Source organism: Wallemia ichthyophaga (genome assembly GCF_000400465.1).
Source record: "Wallemia ichthyophaga EXF-994 unplaced genomic scaffold scaffold1, whole genome shotgun sequence".
Classification (NCBI taxonomy): Eukaryota; Fungi; Basidiomycota; class Wallemiomycetes; order Wallemiales; family Wallemiaceae; genus Wallemia; species Wallemia ichthyophaga.
Window position 1 is genome coordinate 455,610 of NW_008806274.1, and position 17,040 is coordinate 472,649.

The 17,040-nt window shown below is 45.2% G+C and overlaps 8 protein-coding genes across 8 annotated transcripts; 5 read left to right on the top strand and 3 right to left on the bottom strand.

Moving 5' to 3' along the window:
* Nucleotides 1-172: 172 nt before the first annotated feature.
* On the top strand, nucleotides 173-2,917 carry J056_000160 (uncharacterized protein; the record flags this gene model as incomplete). The annotated part of the gene is made up of 12 exons (XM_009267558.1): nucleotides 173-203; nucleotides 246-262; nucleotides 315-352; nucleotides 400-415; nucleotides 464-480; nucleotides 533-591; nucleotides 640-1,087; nucleotides 1,357-2,163; nucleotides 2,208-2,345; nucleotides 2,411-2,472; nucleotides 2,525-2,666; nucleotides 2,716-2,917. 12 exons carry the CDS (start codon nucleotides 173-175, stop codon nucleotides 2,915-2,917), a joined length of 1,977 nt encoding a protein of 658 aa, XP_009265833.1.
* A 653-nt stretch (nucleotides 2,918-3,570) lies between these two features.
* Nucleotides 3,571-5,095, top strand: J056_000161 (Nitrosoguanidine resistance protein SNG1; the record flags this gene model as incomplete). The annotated part of the gene is made up of 5 exons (XM_009267559.1): nucleotides 3,571-4,331; nucleotides 4,379-4,441; nucleotides 4,496-4,650; nucleotides 4,699-4,840; nucleotides 4,894-5,095. The coding sequence occupies 5 exons, from the start codon at nucleotides 3,571-3,573 to the stop codon at nucleotides 5,093-5,095; spliced, it is 1,323 nt and encodes a 440-aa protein (XP_009265834.1).
* A 178-nt stretch (nucleotides 5,096-5,273) lies between these two features.
* Nucleotides 5,274-8,078, bottom strand: J056_000162 (FKBP12-associated protein 1-like protein; the record flags this gene model as incomplete). Its single annotated transcript, XM_009267560.1, has 4 exons — nucleotides 5,274-6,672; nucleotides 6,716-6,906; nucleotides 6,959-7,630; nucleotides 7,680-8,078. 4 exons carry the CDS (start codon nucleotides 8,076-8,078, stop codon nucleotides 5,274-5,276), a joined length of 2,661 nt encoding a protein of 886 aa, XP_009265835.1.
* Nucleotides 8,079-8,340: 262 nt separating this feature from the next.
* J056_000163 (Methyltransferase-like protein 7B) lies at nucleotides 8,341-9,337 on the top strand (the record flags this gene model as incomplete). The annotated part of the gene is made up of 3 exons (XM_009267561.1): nucleotides 8,341-8,736; nucleotides 8,784-9,137; nucleotides 9,185-9,337. 3 exons carry the CDS (start codon nucleotides 8,341-8,343, stop codon nucleotides 9,335-9,337), a joined length of 903 nt encoding a protein of 300 aa, XP_009265836.1.
* A 77-nt stretch (nucleotides 9,338-9,414) lies between these two features.
* J056_000164 (Pre-mRNA-splicing factor CWC24) lies at nucleotides 9,415-10,449 on the bottom strand (the record flags this gene model as incomplete). Its single annotated transcript, XM_009267562.1, has 2 exons — nucleotides 9,415-9,822; nucleotides 9,868-10,449. 2 exons carry the CDS (start codon nucleotides 10,447-10,449, stop codon nucleotides 9,415-9,417), a joined length of 990 nt encoding a protein of 329 aa, XP_009265837.1.
* Nucleotides 10,450-10,536: 87 nt separating this feature from the next.
* J056_000166 (Bud site selection protein 6) lies at nucleotides 10,537-13,603 on the bottom strand (the record flags this gene model as incomplete). Its single annotated transcript, XM_009267564.1, has 3 exons — nucleotides 10,537-11,283; nucleotides 11,335-13,428; nucleotides 13,481-13,603. 3 exons carry the CDS (start codon nucleotides 13,601-13,603, stop codon nucleotides 10,537-10,539), a joined length of 2,964 nt encoding a protein of 987 aa, XP_009265839.1.
* A 46-nt stretch (nucleotides 13,604-13,649) lies between these two features.
* J056_000167 (Pre-mRNA polyadenylation factor fip1) lies at nucleotides 13,650-15,569 on the top strand (the record flags this gene model as incomplete). The annotated part of the gene is made up of 5 exons (XM_009267565.1): nucleotides 13,650-13,672; nucleotides 13,720-13,930; nucleotides 13,977-14,029; nucleotides 14,075-14,636; nucleotides 14,685-15,569. The coding sequence occupies 5 exons, from the start codon at nucleotides 13,650-13,652 to the stop codon at nucleotides 15,567-15,569; spliced, it is 1,734 nt and encodes a 577-aa protein (XP_009265840.1).
* Nucleotides 15,570-16,633: 1,064 nt separating this feature from the next.
* J056_000168 (uncharacterized protein) lies at nucleotides 16,634-16,955 on the top strand (the record flags this gene model as incomplete). Its single annotated transcript, XM_009267566.1, has 2 exons — nucleotides 16,634-16,670; nucleotides 16,717-16,955. The coding sequence occupies 2 exons, from the start codon at nucleotides 16,634-16,636 to the stop codon at nucleotides 16,953-16,955; spliced, it is 276 nt and encodes a 91-aa protein (XP_009265841.1).
* Nucleotides 16,956-17,040: the final 85 nt, after the last annotated feature.

The following is a 17,040-nucleotide window of genomic DNA, read 5'->3' on the forward strand; positions in this document are numbered from 1 at the left end:
TGTTCCTCGTGATTAAGAAAAAGCGATAAAAACATTGGTTTTGTATAATCCAAGGTGCTCATATCCAATCACCGTCTCAATCTCATCAAATTTATCATCTCGCAGTTTTGAACCTTATCCCCGTCGTAGCTCGAGCTCGTCTCACGATTGCGATAACTTTGAGAATAGCGAAATGAGTGAACCAGTCAAGCTTAGAATCACTTGTAAGTAGCGCGTCTATTGCAATTCTCAGCTAATCGGCACAGACAATGATATACACTCCGTGCGTAGAGATAGCGTAGCCAAAATATTCCGTTGCTGATAGGATGGCGCAGATGATCGGAGAAACAGCCGCAAAGATCAAGGATGACTTGTAGGTGATCATAGTGGGCTGGAACCAGCTAACGGGGAGCATCGCAGTGATCCTAATATCATGGTGAGATTGTGAGCACACGAGAGTCTACAAGACTGATTGTGGATATAGGTTGCTATCGGTGGCGGGTGAGATTCTTAAATTTGTCCAATTGGCCCGTATAACTAAAGATCCCCGAAGTGGCTTCTTCCCAGCTCGTGTTCTCCGCACTTTTCTAAAAATCCAGGGCTCAAAGAACAGTGAGTGGATTGCTGAGTGCTGAATCACATTCTTATTTTTCCCAACAGTCCCAATCCAAGCTATCGGCCTGTCACTCTACGAGGAACTTCCAAACACAACAGTCGAGCAAGTGGGCACTGAGGTTATTAGAACGCAGTGGCTTGATTTTTCCACTCTCGGTGAAAAGAGTTTAGTTGGAAAGAGAGTGCTCATCGTCGATGAGGTCGACGACACCAGAAAGACTCTCGGTTACGCTGTCAAGGAGCTCCAGAAGGATGTCGAAGAACAGTACAAACTTCTGCCTGCAGACTCGCCTCCTACGGAGTTCGCAATCTTCGTTGTGCACAACAAACTCAAGGAGAAAGCTAGCGAGATCCCAACTAACGTCAAGTACTTCCCTGGCGCTGAGATTGACGATCTCTGGGTTGACTATCCTTGGGAACAGCAGGATATCGTCGAGCATACGCGTCTCGCTGAAGAAGATAAGAAAAAGCACGTCGGTGACGTCAACCGCGAGTAAACCAGGCGAAGCTAGTTGAATGACATGTTATAGATTTGGATTTGTTAGATTTATTTGGATTCTTTTATCGACGTCGCGTGTTCGCTTTACCTGCCTTTCTTAGTTTTGTTCCTGAGCCCGCCGTAGAGCCCGCCGGAAAATATCAAGTTATATTAAAGTCTGAGTTAGTCCTTGGAATATTATCTCAATAGCTTGCCCAGATTTCCAATGAAACTGTATGCAATCACCACTCTAATCCCGTATAAACCACTCACAATTTGCGCAGCATAGACAAGTCGCAATCACACTCAGAAGATGGCACTGGGGGCACTCAGGCAGAGCCACAGCAAATCCAGCCATACAGCCAAGGTTTCTGGTCTCCACTTTTGAAGCAGCAACGAGCCATGTACTTCAAAATCCTCGCCGCGTCAGTTTCACTAACTACGATCGCAATCTGGGGCTTCCTTACGGTTTACTGGGCAAGCATAGCACATGAGACGGGAAGACTCGTGCAAATCAATGCGGTATTTGTGAATCGTGATATCGCGAACGGTGTGAATGGCACTCTCGGAAACACCGTGCGCGAGACAGTATTTCAATCTCTAAATCAAACGCATCATTTGGGATGGACGGAAGAACCTTCGTCTAAAGTGCCCACCAGAGCCTCCATAGAACAAGCACTAGTCGAGGATGAATGGGCGTGGGTTTTCCTTGTTGTGGGGGAAAACGCGACACAAAACCTGACAATAGCACGTGAGAATGGAATTAGCACTTACAATCCAAGAGACGCTATTACAATATACTACAATCAGGCACGTAATGAACTGGCGTCAGGAAAGATATTGCCTATTGCTCAACAAATAGCCCAACAATCCAGCCAGCAAGCTAGTGTACAGACGCTTGAACAGTATCTCACACAGCAGAGCGGTAATGCTACTGCTATGGCTAATCTCGCAACTGCACCTCAAACTGCCGGGAATGCCTTCGGAATAACAACAGTCGATTTCAGACCATTCGACCAAGCAGTAGCTAGCGCTGTTGTTCTCGTTGGTCTTATCTACCTTACTCTGCTGGCTTTTATACAGACAATGGCGTGAGTAGGGATTTTCACAATTTTTTAGTAGCTTACTTGCGCAGAAACTTTGGTGCTAGACCAATAATGGAAAAGTATCTCAAGCTCAGCTCCTACATTGGAATGAGGCGGGTTCTAGTTCCTTTCTGGATAATACCAAACTCACTCATTACAGAATTCTTGTTCCCCTTTGTCTCTATGTCGTAATTGCGTTACTGTTTACGATGCTCAACTTGCCATGGGATGTGCATTTTGATGCACACTTCAGTAATACTGCAAAGGGTTTCTTCTGCACGTATGCACTGTTCCTGGTTGGAATGTCAGCGCTTGGTAAGTGTTTTTTTTAGCTTAGCACGCAACGGAAATACTTAGAAAGCTATAGGACTTGCCACTGAGGTTATTATTACAGTAGTCGGGCCCAAATTCATGCCTTATGCACTCGTTGCACTCATCATCGCTAATGTCTCGGTCGCAGCTGTTCCTCCAGACTTACAGGTATGGTTTTTCAAATATTATCCCGCGATGTTAGTGCATTCTATCACTCTACTTTCTGCTTATAACGCCACACACTAGGGTCTACTATCACCTTAATAGAGGTGTGCGATGCATCATATTCAACATCAAGAACGAGCTCGGTTTGAACTTTGGTGTCTGCTTGGCTTGGGTAGTCTTTAGCGTATGCACACTTTCAGGCTTCACTGCTCTATTTAGACATTTGGATATCAAGAAGGCGAAGAAGGAGGCCGAAGAACAACAGGGAGAACACAAGGCCTGAGGAAGCGCATTTTTAGTCTGCTCACAGATAAAATGACTCAAATTTCTATTCTTACATCGCTAAATTATACAAAATCCGAAGTTAGATTTTTCTTCAGTCTTATAGGCTACTTTGTTGGATATTATTGTACACTATTAAATATTTTTAATCACTTTCCTTCGCCAAAATAATCATTCTACAAACCGAACCAGATAAGAACATTGGTGACCTCAGCAGCGCATTAGCAAGCTGCCTGTCATGAATCTTTGCAGTCTTAGATTGGGTTGTATTTCTATTATGTATGAGTTTTTTAGTATGTACGTGATGTCTTAATTTTACGCTATAATGCTTCTTGTACAGCTGCCCCAACTTGTGTGCCAGTAGGCTATGCCCTTAGCATGCAAAATAAAACAAGATATTCACACAATTTGATCTCTAGAAATTTAAATTTTTTTACCCGTCACTCGCTAATCACTCAGCGATATCGCCGGGAAAATCTCTCAAAAGGTCCGAATCGGGTCGACGAGACGAACGAGGTATCATACCATCAATAATAAGATTGATTGAGTGAATGAGAATGTATGCGTAAAGCGCTATCTGTTGGGTATCTATCTAATGATTGCCACAGCAACGACGACAACTCGCAACCTCATTCAGAACAGAGCAGCGAAACTATGCCTGCCCAGAAACAACCACAGCCATATACGAAAGGTTTCTGGTCACCCGACTTGAAGCCACTGCGAGCCATATATTTCAAAGTACTCGCTTTTTCTGTATTGCTCACTATCATTACGATATGGAGCTGTCTGTCCGTCTATTGGGCAAGTGTAGCACATGAGACGGGAAGACTCGTGCAAATCAATGCGGTATTTGTGAATCGTGATATCGCGAACGGTGTGAATGGCACTCTCGGAAACACCGTGCGCGAAACGGTATTTCAATCTCTAAATCAAACGCATCATTTGGGATGGACGGAAGAACCTTCGTCTAAAGTGCCCACCAGAGCCTCCATAGAACAAGCACTAGTCGAGGATGAATGGGCGTGGGTTTTCCTTGTTGTGGGGGAAAACGCGACACAAAACCTGACAATAGCACGTGAGAATGGAATTAGCACTTACAATCCAAGAGACGCTATTACAATATACTATAATCAGGCACGTAACGAGCAGGCTTCAGGAAAGGTTTTACCGATGGCACAACAGCTAGCTCAGCAAGGCAGCCAACAAGCCAGCGCACAAATGCTGGGTCAATATCTTACACAGCAGGGTAGTAATGCTACTGCTATGGCTAATCTCGCAGCTGCACCTCAAACTGCCTCCAATGCTTTCGGAATCAGCACCGTCAATTTTAGACCGTTCAACCAGCCAGTGGCTAGCGCTGTTACTCTTGTCGGTCTCATTTACCTCACTATTTTGGCTTTTATACAGACAATGGCGTGAGTGTGGCTATTTTACTGATGTTTCAGTAGCTTACTCTGAACAGGCATTCCGCAGTGAGGCCACTATTGGAAAAGCACCTCACGCTAAGCTCTTACATTGGAATGAGGTGGGCTTTAGTTCTTAAGTAGACAACTACCAAACTCACATACTCCCTCCAAAGAATTCTCGTCCCCCTTTGTCTCTATGTCGTTATCTCACTACTCTTTGCGATGTTAAACTTGCCTTGGGATTTGCATTGGGATGCGCACTTCAGCAATACTGCAAAAGGTTTCTTCTGCACGTATGCACTGTTCCTGGTTGGAATGTCAGCGCTGGGTAGGTGTTTTTAGCTTAGCGCATAACGGAAATACTCAAAAGCTATAGGACTTGCCACTGAGGCTATTATTACGGTCATTGGACCTAAATTTATGGCGTATGCCCTCGTTGCGCTCATCATTTCAAACGTCTCCGTCGCAGCGATCCCTGTGGACTTGCAGGTGTGGTTTTTCAAATACTACCCGGCAATGTGGGTTATCTATCTTCAACTTTACTTACCTTAACCTTTCTCACAATATACAGGGTGTACTATCACATCAACAGAGGCATCCGCTGCATTATATTCAATACCAAGAACGAGCTCGGTTTGAACTTTGGTGTCTGCTTGGCTTGGGTAGTCTTTAGCGTATGCACACTTTCAGGCTTCACTGCTCTATTTAGACATTTGGATATCAAGAAGGCGAAGAAGGAGGCCGAAGAACAACAAGGAGAACACAAGGCATAAGGTTGTGCATATATATGTGCTCTATACAACTGTATATCGAAGAGGATCTTCTTTATCACTACCTTTCTAGCATCTATACACATTTTGGATTAGAAGTTTTACCGCTACCATGCTACTTTTTGTATATTTATAAATGTCTATCTATATTAATAAATACTTTAATTTATTGCAAGTTACATTAGCTAATCTCCTCCCAATCGTCTGACTGTTGTGCGGTAGACACACCGCTTCCTTGTCTCGATAATTGCGGTGTTGGTGTCGCAGAAGATGTAGCACTCTTGCGGAATTCAACAACCCCACTATTTTTTTGCTTGGATTCATCGACGACGGCAGTAATGAGCTGAGAAGGTAAGTGTGAGCCTATCTTGCGCCTGACAGTAAGTAAGTCTTGGAACACTTCGCTGTCGAATCCATAAGCATCGGCGTAGGATAAACAGAACTGTGTTCTAGACTTGTTCATCAGAGGTAGTTGGAGTGCTCTATCCTGTGAATCGAGGAATTCATTGAATGCTTTCTGGATGCCACTAACGAAACCATAATTAATATGAGTAAACTGCAGCATTTCACTTGTGTAATTTGTGTCATGCTTGCGTTTGTATGTGTCATTGATGCCTAATGCTCTCGCCAGTCTTGAATTACGCTCAGCAGTAACGCAACTGTTCTTGCATTCTAAGTAATCATCCTGTTTGCTATGTGGCGTACATTCCGATGCACCACAGCAAACTTTAGCCTTCTGCGTCCCGCATTTGCAGGTGACCGTGACGGCAGCCTGACATGAAACTGACTCGTCGCAAGGAGATGTACCGTGGCATGTGGATGTATCGATATGTGCACAGATTGACCTTAATCTTCCACAAACACTTTGACATTTCTCCAATCCGCTCCTGCATTCACCTGTATGGCACGGCTTTTTGCATTTGTGGCCACAGTCCAACACCTTATCGCAGACCCGTCCGCATCTCACCGTCTCCTGGGAGCAACGAACATTAGGGATTTTAGATCTACCGCATTGGCACGTGCGGGTGGTAAGGAATGGACATGGGGGACAACCCACATCATCGCCGTGGCAGGTATGCGCTGGACGTGGATGACCGCAGGATGAAGGAGGTCTATTGCAAGGATAAGAACAATGCACTTGCATACCACATGGTATTGGTGGTTCCAGTGTAGTACTACCGCATGAGCACGTAAGTTCGTCAAACGAGGCATTCAAACACGGTCCGCATTTCCCTTTGTGATCTGGCTCCATGCATTTATGTCTTCCGCATGACAGAGTCTTGCCGCAGATGATCTCACATGTGTGCCACATCTGCATCACTTCATCGGGGACTGCCACGTGAGAATCCAGAACTGCTTTGCGTTTTCCACGTCTGTCTTCAAATTCACGAAGTGGGCAGCACCGTTTGAGACACTCGTGCTTGCCGCACAGACGGAGTGAGTGACAGACACGCTCACAGAGTACTTGGTCACCTTCATGTTGCACTTCGTGACACTTGCGTGTTACTTTTGACGCACCACAGCGACAGATTGTCGTCATATCTACTTGGCATGGCGGACAATCTCCAGTGTGACATTGTCTAAACTTATGTTAGATAAGTATTGAAATTTTAAGGAACTCACGCTTTACACGCATGGTTGCAAGTTCTTTGCTGCTTTCCGCACATTCTGCCACATGAAGCTATGGATTCTTGACAACTCTTCCTGGCACCGTCTGGCAGATCCTTTAGCGGGTGCTTTCCGCATGGACAGTGCGTGATGACTGAGGGAGACAATGGACAGGTGAGAGATTGACGAGATGGTGGGTGACATAGCTAAGAAATAGTCAGAAAGGCGAAAGACTATAAAGCTTTATGAAATTCTCACCTGCTGACACTGGTGGACGTTGCAATCATAAAACTCTCCACAAACATTCGAGCACTCCCACAATGCAATGTAGAACTCGTCCTTGCTGTAACACGACTGTTTGCCAAGATATCCACGGGTACCGCAAGGCTTTACAGAGCTCTCCTTGCCGCAGTAGCACTTGCTCTTTTCTACCTCGAGACACGGCGAGCAAGGACCAGGATGGCAAGGTGCTTTACAGCTATGTTGACCGCAATCAAGGGCCTTTCCACATACATTCGCACATGACATAGCAAGAACTTTACCGCTTTCAGGATTTCTTGTCGCATAAGAACACTTGATTGGTGTAGAAGTCTTGTTGCAGTGACATTTCACGTAAATTGGAGTCTGGCAGTCCATACAGGGACCAGGATGACAAGGAAGTGGACAAGGATGCTTGCAGTGCAGTCTTCTCTGGGAACAAGATTGACCGCATGAGTGAGGGACTGCCAATTTTCCCGGTTTTGGGTCGCGCTGTCTTCTGCAGAAACAGCGATATTCGCGAGGTATTTTTGTAGACTTGGTTTGGCATCCTGGACATCTCCAGTGCTTTGCCTCGCCTTCTTTGAACGGTTGGTTGTAAGACGCCCTTGCCCATTCCGATATACATTTCAAGTGGTAGACGTTGAAGCAAGTATTGCACGAGTGTGTTTTCTGATTGAATTCCGTCAGTTACGAGTTGGAGAGTAGGCGCACAACTCACATCGTATGTCTTTACAACCTCGAAGCAAATCAAGCACTCCACCTTCCCGGTTTTCAATTCGCGTTCTAGGCGTGTGCGAAGATCCTCTTCACCGGTTGTTTCTACGATTGGGATTGGCAGTGGCGATTGAGATTCCGAGTTGAACTGCGTGAGCGAGCCGTTAAAGCGACGATTTGGCTTTGAATTGCGCGTCTGCTTGGATTTATCTGGCTGATTGGAGTTTGTGCTCGTCTCACCGTTTGTCGGTGGCGTTGTTTGCGTTGCTTGCGTTTCTTGCGCTGTTTGTTTAGTAATATGAGCCTTTTGATTGCCACGATTTCTGCCTCCTCTACCGCGACCTCTTCTGCCTCTTGAAGATGCCTGCGGGCGGCTGCTATCGCTGTTTTGTGGTATATCCATCGCAGAGATGGTGGACGAAGGAGGGAGAGAGTGAAAGAGATAAATAGTTCCAAAGATCCAGAGAAAAGGAAACTGTGTGCATAAAGCGGGCGCTGAAGGTCTTATAAGTCTTTGTTTGCTGTTTTCTCAGTTTGACAGTTTGATGGACTGGATTTGTGTATACGCCATGGCTAGTACGTGCAGGTATAAAATCATGAAATTTACACGTAATGTTTTGGCTTTCATTCTTCGATCACCACTCCACACCTTCTTACAAACAGTCATGGCTTCCGTAGCAGAAGCAACGTATAGAAAGCGCCTCGAGAAGAAAGAAGAAGCGGTGAAATCGGAGTGCAAACTCAGTGGAGATCCTCCGCCATCTCCTCCACTTTTACAACGTGTATTAGATGCTCTGCGACCATTCCTTATTATAGCAATGATGATTATCAAGGGATTTCCAGCAGCTATCTTCTTCCAAATGACCCATCCATCTATCCACCTCTTTAATCCATTCAGATGGATCAGATTGGTACAGGAATGTGGTTTCGCCAAGATCTTAGCATTCGGGGATGTGATATGGCGTGGATACAAGCAGCCACTGGTAGAGCAAGCGAGTGGTAAAGTTCTTGAAATAGGCGCTGGTACCGGCGAGAATTTGAAATATTACAAGAATGATAACGTGAGCATGACGTGTGTCTTTCTAACCCTGCCGGCTTACAAACAAAGATTGAGACACTCTACGCACTCGAACCTGAGCAAGCATTGAGTAAAATTCTAGCTGAAAATATCGTCAAGAACGGTTTCGCTGATAAGTCACTCCTCATTCCCGTTGGAATCGACGACAGGAACAAGTTGAGCACTTACGGTGTTGCTGAGAATACCTTCGATACCATCGTCTTAGTGCAGGTCTGCTGCTCACTTCCAAACGCATCGGCTCATTTCAAATACCTCCAATCTTTACTCAAACCTGGTGGTAAATTGATCATGTTCGAGCACGTCGCATCTGCAGACCCTATTACGCGTCTTCTTCAAGACCTGTACACCTTTGCTTTCTGGAAAAGAGCAGCTCTTGGTTGTGAGGTAGGCCTTATAATTACTAATAACGAAAACATTCTGACAACGCCTAGCTCAATCGCCCATCTGGATTGTGGATGAAAGAAATCGGAGGCTGGGATAAAGTCAGTCTGCTCAGACCAGAAATTGAAACGTCTGGAAGTATCCTTCCACACGACATAGGCGTATTCGTTAAGGCATCTTATGCAAGCATGGCACACAACTAATAAGGATATTAGCTAAATGCATATGCTGTAGTACAAAATAATACACGACCCTTTTTATGATTATCTCCTAAATTCATTCAATTAGTCTCATTATCATGCTTCTCCTCTAGTCCCTCAATGGCACCACTATCGCTGTCGCCCTCCTGCGCCTCCTCTTCCTCTTTCGCAGCTCTCTCTTTGAGCTTCTTGATGAGCTGCTTGGGTTTGTTGAAAATGCCACCAGTCGCTGCACCACATGCATAACACTTAGGTGTTTTCTGAAAACGCTTCAACGCCGCGCTTTTTTCAAAGTAGTGTCCACATTTAGTTACGACGGGATCGACGAAAGGCTCACGCGTAATCAGGCATGCAAATGGCATGTCCTCGTCTTCGCTTTCGTCACTATCATCTTCAAAAGCAGCAGCACCAGATTTTTGCGCCTGCATCTTATTCCAAGCCTGGTCAAGTTGCCAACCAGCCATGTAATCCGAACGATCGTGGAGGAACTAAAAAGTGTCAGCTTCATAAATCCAGTATAATACACAACGCACCTTGCAAGTATCACCAAATCCACACCATCCCGTCTCTTTGTAGTCCTTGCATACATCTGGTTGGAAGTCGGTGATAGTGATCTGACGAATGTTGGTAGGTGCGCGAACAGGCCCAGCCTTAAACTTATCAGACTGTGCGCTATCAGGCTTTTTCTTGATATGGGAGGTGTAAGATTGGAGACCTTTGTAGAGACCGTCGTCTTCCAAATCATTAGCGTCGACTTCATCGCCCTCTTTGTATTTCTTCAACTGAGGGCCATCAATAGTTTCAGCGTCTGTATCGACGACTGCTGTATTTCTATTCATAGTGTTGTCCGAGGAATTGGTGGCAGACCAGGCAACATCTACAACACCGCCGCCACTCTCATCGTCTTCAACATGAGAGACATCTATATTTCGCTTTCTTGCTGCTCCTTGCTTATGCGATTCAGCTTTGGCTTGTGTAACCGATCTGCGATCCTTAACCGTAGCCACTGATGACTTCTCCACTTCCTCTGAGCTCTCCTTTGGTGGGCTCTTTTGCCGCAGTCCTGTTGGCCTTCCCTTGCGCGATGGCTTCTTGAAAGTGACTGCGTCTGTCATATCGATGTTGGAAGAAGGCGTCGAAAGATCTAAACACTCATAATTTAGATATCAATAGCAATTACTCAATTATTACAATAGCTCTGCCTACCGCAGATCATTTTCGTCGCGTGTATATGCAATCAGTGACTCCTCATCGTCATCGTCATTCTTGTCGATCGTCGAAGTGTCGTCTGAAGTATCTTGTAACTCCTTGTCTTTGTCTTTGTATTTAGGCTGAGGAGTGCTTGCAGCGCTATTAATCTTGTGGTCCTCGTAAGCCTCTTCAAAACGCTGCTCCTCTTGCTGCTGTTGGTCGTGCGCAAGATACCCTTCGTAACCCTCTTCATACTCCACTTCCTCCTCAGGCTTGAACATGTTGTGCAACGTCATATCATCCTTTTTCCTCCTCACTCTCTCAATCTCTCCAAATCCTCCAGTCCTCTTAAGGCTCTTCTTGTCAACGAAATCGACCAACTCGTTTGCAAATTCAGCATCTCGTCCACTCTGTTTAGCAGCCTCGATTTCCTTCTCGCGTTGGCGCTCGGCTGCCTCGATGGCCTTTAGACGTTTCTCAGGATCGTTCTGGCGATTCCTTATTTCAAGCAGCACAGTATCGAGACTCTGCGTCGGGTCACTCGACGTCTCTATCTCTGGTACTACTCGCTTGGCAGGTTGTGCAGAGCGGATAGTGGCAACTTGTTCGACTTGCTGAAACACAGTCAACGACGCTGCATGATCGTCTTTCAAGTCCGCCAGCAGCTTTTCTTGATGATTCAGGAATCCCTGCTCGTCGACTATATTCTGCAACTCTTCCGCCCACGTTTTCTTCCACATTGGTTTCACAGTCTCGACCTGTTTGAAAATGTGAGTAAGATGGACAAACAATTATCATGCGATGCCCACCTGTTGGTCAAGCGCCTCCAATTCATCTCTAATTTTCTCAAAGTCATTCTTAAGATTCTTGAGAATATTTGGACGTGGTTTTGTACGTCTCGCAATTACATCATGTTTGAGGTCATCCACTGTATCCTGAATCTCTTCCATACGTGTCAAAACATCCTGCGAACGTCCATCCAGTGAAGCTTTGCCGACGTCTATGTATGCCCTCGCTCCTCCTACTTCCGTCTTGGCAAGCTCTCTGACTTTGCTAGTCGATGCTCTAAGTTCGTTGATCTGGTCTTTTGTTTCATTCATAAAGTCAACATAGATTTGCTTGGTCACTCCAAGATCCCTTCGCACTGCCTGTACATTATCGAATTGCACCTGAAGATCTCGAATCTTTTTCATCACCTCTGTAGATGGAGTTTCGACGCGTAGCTGTTGTGCTGACTTTTCGTCCGCACTTTGTGGCTGTAAAGCTTCAGCAACTGCTTTGAATTGCTTGTCGGATGGACGCTGATTCGAAGAAGGCATAGTTGGCAAGCCCAACCCGACACCGTTAGTACTCGCATTAGTATTAGCGATAGCATTATCATTAGCACCAACAGGTGGTGGAGGAGCTGTTAGCGATGAGAAACGACGCGTGTTCGCAGACAGTGCATTCTTCAAATCCTTCAGCTCCTGCGATACGGTCGTGATTGACAAATCAAAATGCTGTTTGACCTGATCGAGTGGTTCAATGTTGAGACTCAAGACACTGCTCTCAATCACATCAGCGACATTCTCCAGCTCGTAATCTACGTTAGCTTTTGGATCGCGCAGATAGATCAACGGAAAGTCCTCTAATCCTGAAGAATAAGCAAATCTATCGATAAACATCATTCTCAAACCAGCCAGTGTGAGTGTCGACTTATCCTCAATTATTGTCTTCTTTGTCTGGTGTCCAATAGTGAGATAGACGCTAATTGGCGATTCATCTAAACTGCCATTGTCATCCCCTTCATCTTTTTCAGATACACGTGAAGGCTGGTAGTGCGATTCGACTAAAGATGACTGTGAATCACTATCTCTACTCACTTGACGCTTTGCCGAGTCGGGTATCGGTGGAAGAGGAGGTGCGTTGTCGGGTATAAATGGCACACCACTCCCTCTGATACTTGAAAGTCGTCTGCTTGATTTGCGCTCAGTGCCGCTTTGTGGGTTAGTTGGTATAGGTGTCGCAAGTGACGACATGCCTCCTGATACTGAAGCTGAGGAGGTCATCTTCCCCATCGTATATGACGAAAATCGCTTGCTGGCTCGGCGTTCGAGCGGATCCTGTCTCTTGAGCTCCGCGAGGGGGTTGTTAATCTGAGGTGAGTCCTTTGCAATAGGAGACGTCTGCTCTGGTTCTGGAAGGTTGATCGTAGGTGGTGGTGGTGCAGGTGCAGGTGATGGTGCCGGTGGGGGTGTCTGTTTCATAATCTGTGGTGGTGGTTGAGTTTTCTTAGCAGGCTGAGATGGTTGATAGGTGTGAGAGGGGTGCTGAGGAGGTGGCTGAGACTGTGGCTGTGGCGGTGGTATCATTGGCTGAGGTGGCGGGGAGACTAGATTACGGGATGACGTCGTTGAGGAAGACGGACTAAACTCGTCACCTCTAGGAGAAGGTCTAGGGGATGTCATCTGTGCTTGACGACGAGCAGCTAGCTCAGAGAGTACAGAGTCCCTCGAAGAAGAAGCATGGGATGCGCGTGACAGTCTTGAATTCTCATGTTTTCGCTTCTCCTCAGCGAGATGTCTTCTCCATTGAGCCTGTTTATCTTTCAAACCTTGCAGAAGATTGATAATGATAGTTCGAATAGGAGGAAGAAAACGATCTAAAACAGCGGGGGAAGCATTCTCGCTCAACGCGCTCTCTAAATGACGCCGTAGCTGATCGGGGATGTTGATAAGATCAGACATATCAATCTTGACGCTGCCAAAAGCAGCAACGGCTGCATTGAAATCATTTCCCAATTTCACGTAAACATCGCTAACACCGTTTTCAGACATACGCCCTTGAGCCCAAAGATTGAGAGCTTCGAGGAGTTGCTTTGTAGCCACGAGTAAACGCGTTACAGAAGATTCCATGTGAATTACCTAGTATTATAATATTAAGATCTTATATGCGTAATAGAGATATCTCACTCACTGCTGGAGATTTGGTCTTACCGCCAGAAGAAGTACGCGCAGGCTTGTTAGGAGATGGCGGCTGAGCGTGCGAATCTGAGTAATTTCTATTGCTGCCCGATTCGCTGCTCCTAAATTGCTGCATTTTTAAACGTCGTGGTCGTTAGAACGATCCTTGTACCGGAGCAACGATGGACGACGACGATGAATTCCTGTGAATTAAATTTCAATTAAATAATCTAATCTCACAAATAAAAACAGCTACGGAGATAACGAGGATCAACAAGAGGCTCAACAGGCTCCACCAACCAGCCTCAGTCTGGCAGAACCACCAACAGAAGTTATTTCGACTACGCACAACGAAATAAACAAAGTTGAAGGAATTGACGTGAGAAATGACACGGCAAATGCTTCAAACGGTTCAAACGGCTCAAACGAAGATGACGATCAAGATTATTCAGATTCTGAGTCTGTGAGTTGATGTTTAGTACATAATTCCACTACTCATGCTTTTTAAGGACGTTGAAATCATAATGGATACGCCAAATACTTCAAAATCTATTGACTTTAGGTGAGTGTCTTTGGTCTGCTCGTTCACGCGCTCACAACGGGGAAGACCACAAAGAAACTCCTTAGGCAGAACTCCAAGTCAACCTTCATTGCCAAAACCAAACATCACTACAGAGTATATACCACAAGAAAGGCCTTCTGCTGTAACTTCAACTCCACCAGTTAAGGCACCCTCACATACTCCGGTACCTCAGCCACCAACTGTTGTTGACAACACTATCGCTCTTCCTTCAGCTGCAAATGTCGCAGGTACAGGCACAACCCAAAGTACAGATGCTCCTGAAAGGTCTTTAGCTCCTACTTTAGCGCAGAAAAGCGACGCAAATGACTTCTTTTTGAAGCGTGCTCAAGCTATGGCAGAAGATCCTGTGGATAAGCCGACTACGCCATCGACTGCTCCTCAATTAGACTTGGATCCTTCTACATTAGATGCCGCGACTGTATATGATATAGATGTTGATGCTGTTGATGTCGAAAAACCTTGGAGGCAGCCTGGCGCTGATATTACCGACTGGTTCAACTACGGCTTTGATGAGTACAAATGGCTCGAATACGCTACACGGAAGAGGAGCATTGGTGGTGCGACCGAGAAGATGAATCCATTTGCTGTGAGTGTATAGGAATATCCCTGATTCATCCACTAACTATCCCTACAGCCGCACGCTACAACACCAGATGAACTCATGAATGTATTACCACCAGAGTTACAGGCAATGATGCATATGATGCCACCTATACCCCAGATGGGCGGCATGTCTGGTATGCCTGGTATGGGTATGGGTGGTATGTCTAATTTACCTCCTGCTATGCCAGGTGGAGGTATGCCCGGTATGCCTGGTATGCCCCAAATGCCTGGTATGCCTGGTATGCCGCCGGGTTTTGATATGTCCATGATGATGGGCATGCCAATGGGTATGCAGATGAATCAGACAAACTCCAATGAAGTCAAGGAAGAAGATTATGGTGAAGCAAAAGCTGATGACAATCAACAGCGTTTCAAGAATTACAACGATAAGGATAAAGGTGGTGCGATCAACTCAGCTTTGGACTACAGCGATCAACCTCTCGTTCATGATGACTCCACCAATGGTGCAAGAAGCACTTCGAAAGATAGTGATAGAGACTACAACGATAGGAGAGAACGGAGCAGAGAGAAAGATACGGACTTGCATGATAAGGAGAGACAGCCATCTCCATCGACGCGTTTCAAAGAAAAAGAGCGCGAAAGAGGCAACTTCCGGGAAAGAGAGAGAGAAAACAAAGAGAGAGAGAGAGAGAGGGAAAGGGAGAGAGCCAGAGAAAGAGCCAAGGAAAAAGAGTGGGAAAGAGAAAGAGAGAGAGAGAAAGCAAAAGGTGGAGGAAGATCGTACAACAGATCACGTTCACCACCTCCAAGATTTCCAAAGGAAAGGGAAAGAGATAGAGACAGGAAAGATTTCAAAGATTCTCGAGCTAGAGAACGTGATCGCGATCGTGAAAGAGATCGACGTGAAAGAGATCGCCGTGATTCTGACAGATCGTCACGGAGGCCTGGCAGATAAGCGTAAAGTAAAATTCAATGTATAAAGTATTATTTTGTCTTTTCTTGATCAATTTTGCATTTATTTATTTCCGTTCTGAGTCTTCGCTGTCGGCTTACGTGAACGTTCGTTCGTTTCAATCAAAGGAGAAGAGCGATTAGATTTTGTTTGAGTGGGAGAGAGAAAGTCATATGGCAAGGCTTTGATGACCTGATTCTTCGAACTTCCAGCTTTATCGTTCTGGCACTGCCTCGCAATCGTTGGGATTTTCCTTCGTTTAAAATGTCGTTCGATTAAGGGCTTTAAAGAGGTGGCGAGGCAGTGCTACTGATCTAATGATATTATACGTATACTTGCACTGTTCACATTTTCAAGATGGCTTAGAATCCTCTCCTGATCATTCTTCGTCTCTGCGTCATCATGCCACATCATTTTTGAGATTTGTGGGATTTGAAGTCAAATACACTCTTTCATAGCTAATTGAAGTGAACACATAGAAGCGATGAAATCACTTCATCTCCAATCCATTTACTTGCGCTATACAAGCATCGTTTGGACATTGTGACAACGCTTGTTATATCACAGTCTCGGATAATATACTGCTATAGCTAGCAAGTAAATGATCTTCTATACCACTTTACTTGTTGTTTAGAGTGTTCTGCTGTCAATTGCGCAACGTTGCTCACTCTTATCAAAAGACTTCATTTCAAGATTTATCTTCTAGTAAGATGTTGCTCCTTAATTAGCATATGTTTTCCTTGAAGCTGAAACTTTAACTGAAGTCTTTTGATAACGACATGAGTAATGTTTTTTCTTTACTTGCGGCTAACATAACAAATATCACTCTTGAGTATAGACTTAAGTGCATTGCTGTCGTCGTAATCATTTCACACTCCCGATTGAAGGCGTGCTTATCAATGCCTTCGCGACCTTCAAGCTAGCCAAGCTAAATATTAATGGACCTTAGCTTAACCTCCTTAACTCAAATCTTGCAAATCTCCACTGCTTAAAACGCTCGCGCTTGCTTTTTGCAGTCTACTTTACACGCTCCTTACTACAACCACACACTCATTACATCACAAAACATGTTCAGAAGCAAATTAAGATTATTTAAGAAATTTAGTGAGTATCATTAACTAAAACAAACTACACGCTAACTTTATTGCAGCTTCAAGACTCTTCCATCGCTCTACACCAACCGCTGCTGTTGATGAGTTGCTACTCCCGCCATCCAATTCCCTCCATTCAATCTACATGGGTAGCTCATCGCTGAAGGAGGCTTTCTCTGAAGCATTGCAAGATCCTGAGATTGTTCTTACGCGCTTCAAGCCATCTCAAAACGCCAAAACCGTCGTCCAATTGAGCGATCTTGTTGAAGGGCAATCAGTTCGTGTTGAAAATTGGTAAACAATCCATCTTCACACATCTGTTTTAGTGATAGGTTTGAAGATTTTATCTTTTACGGATTCAAAATAGCCTACACTTTCTTGTT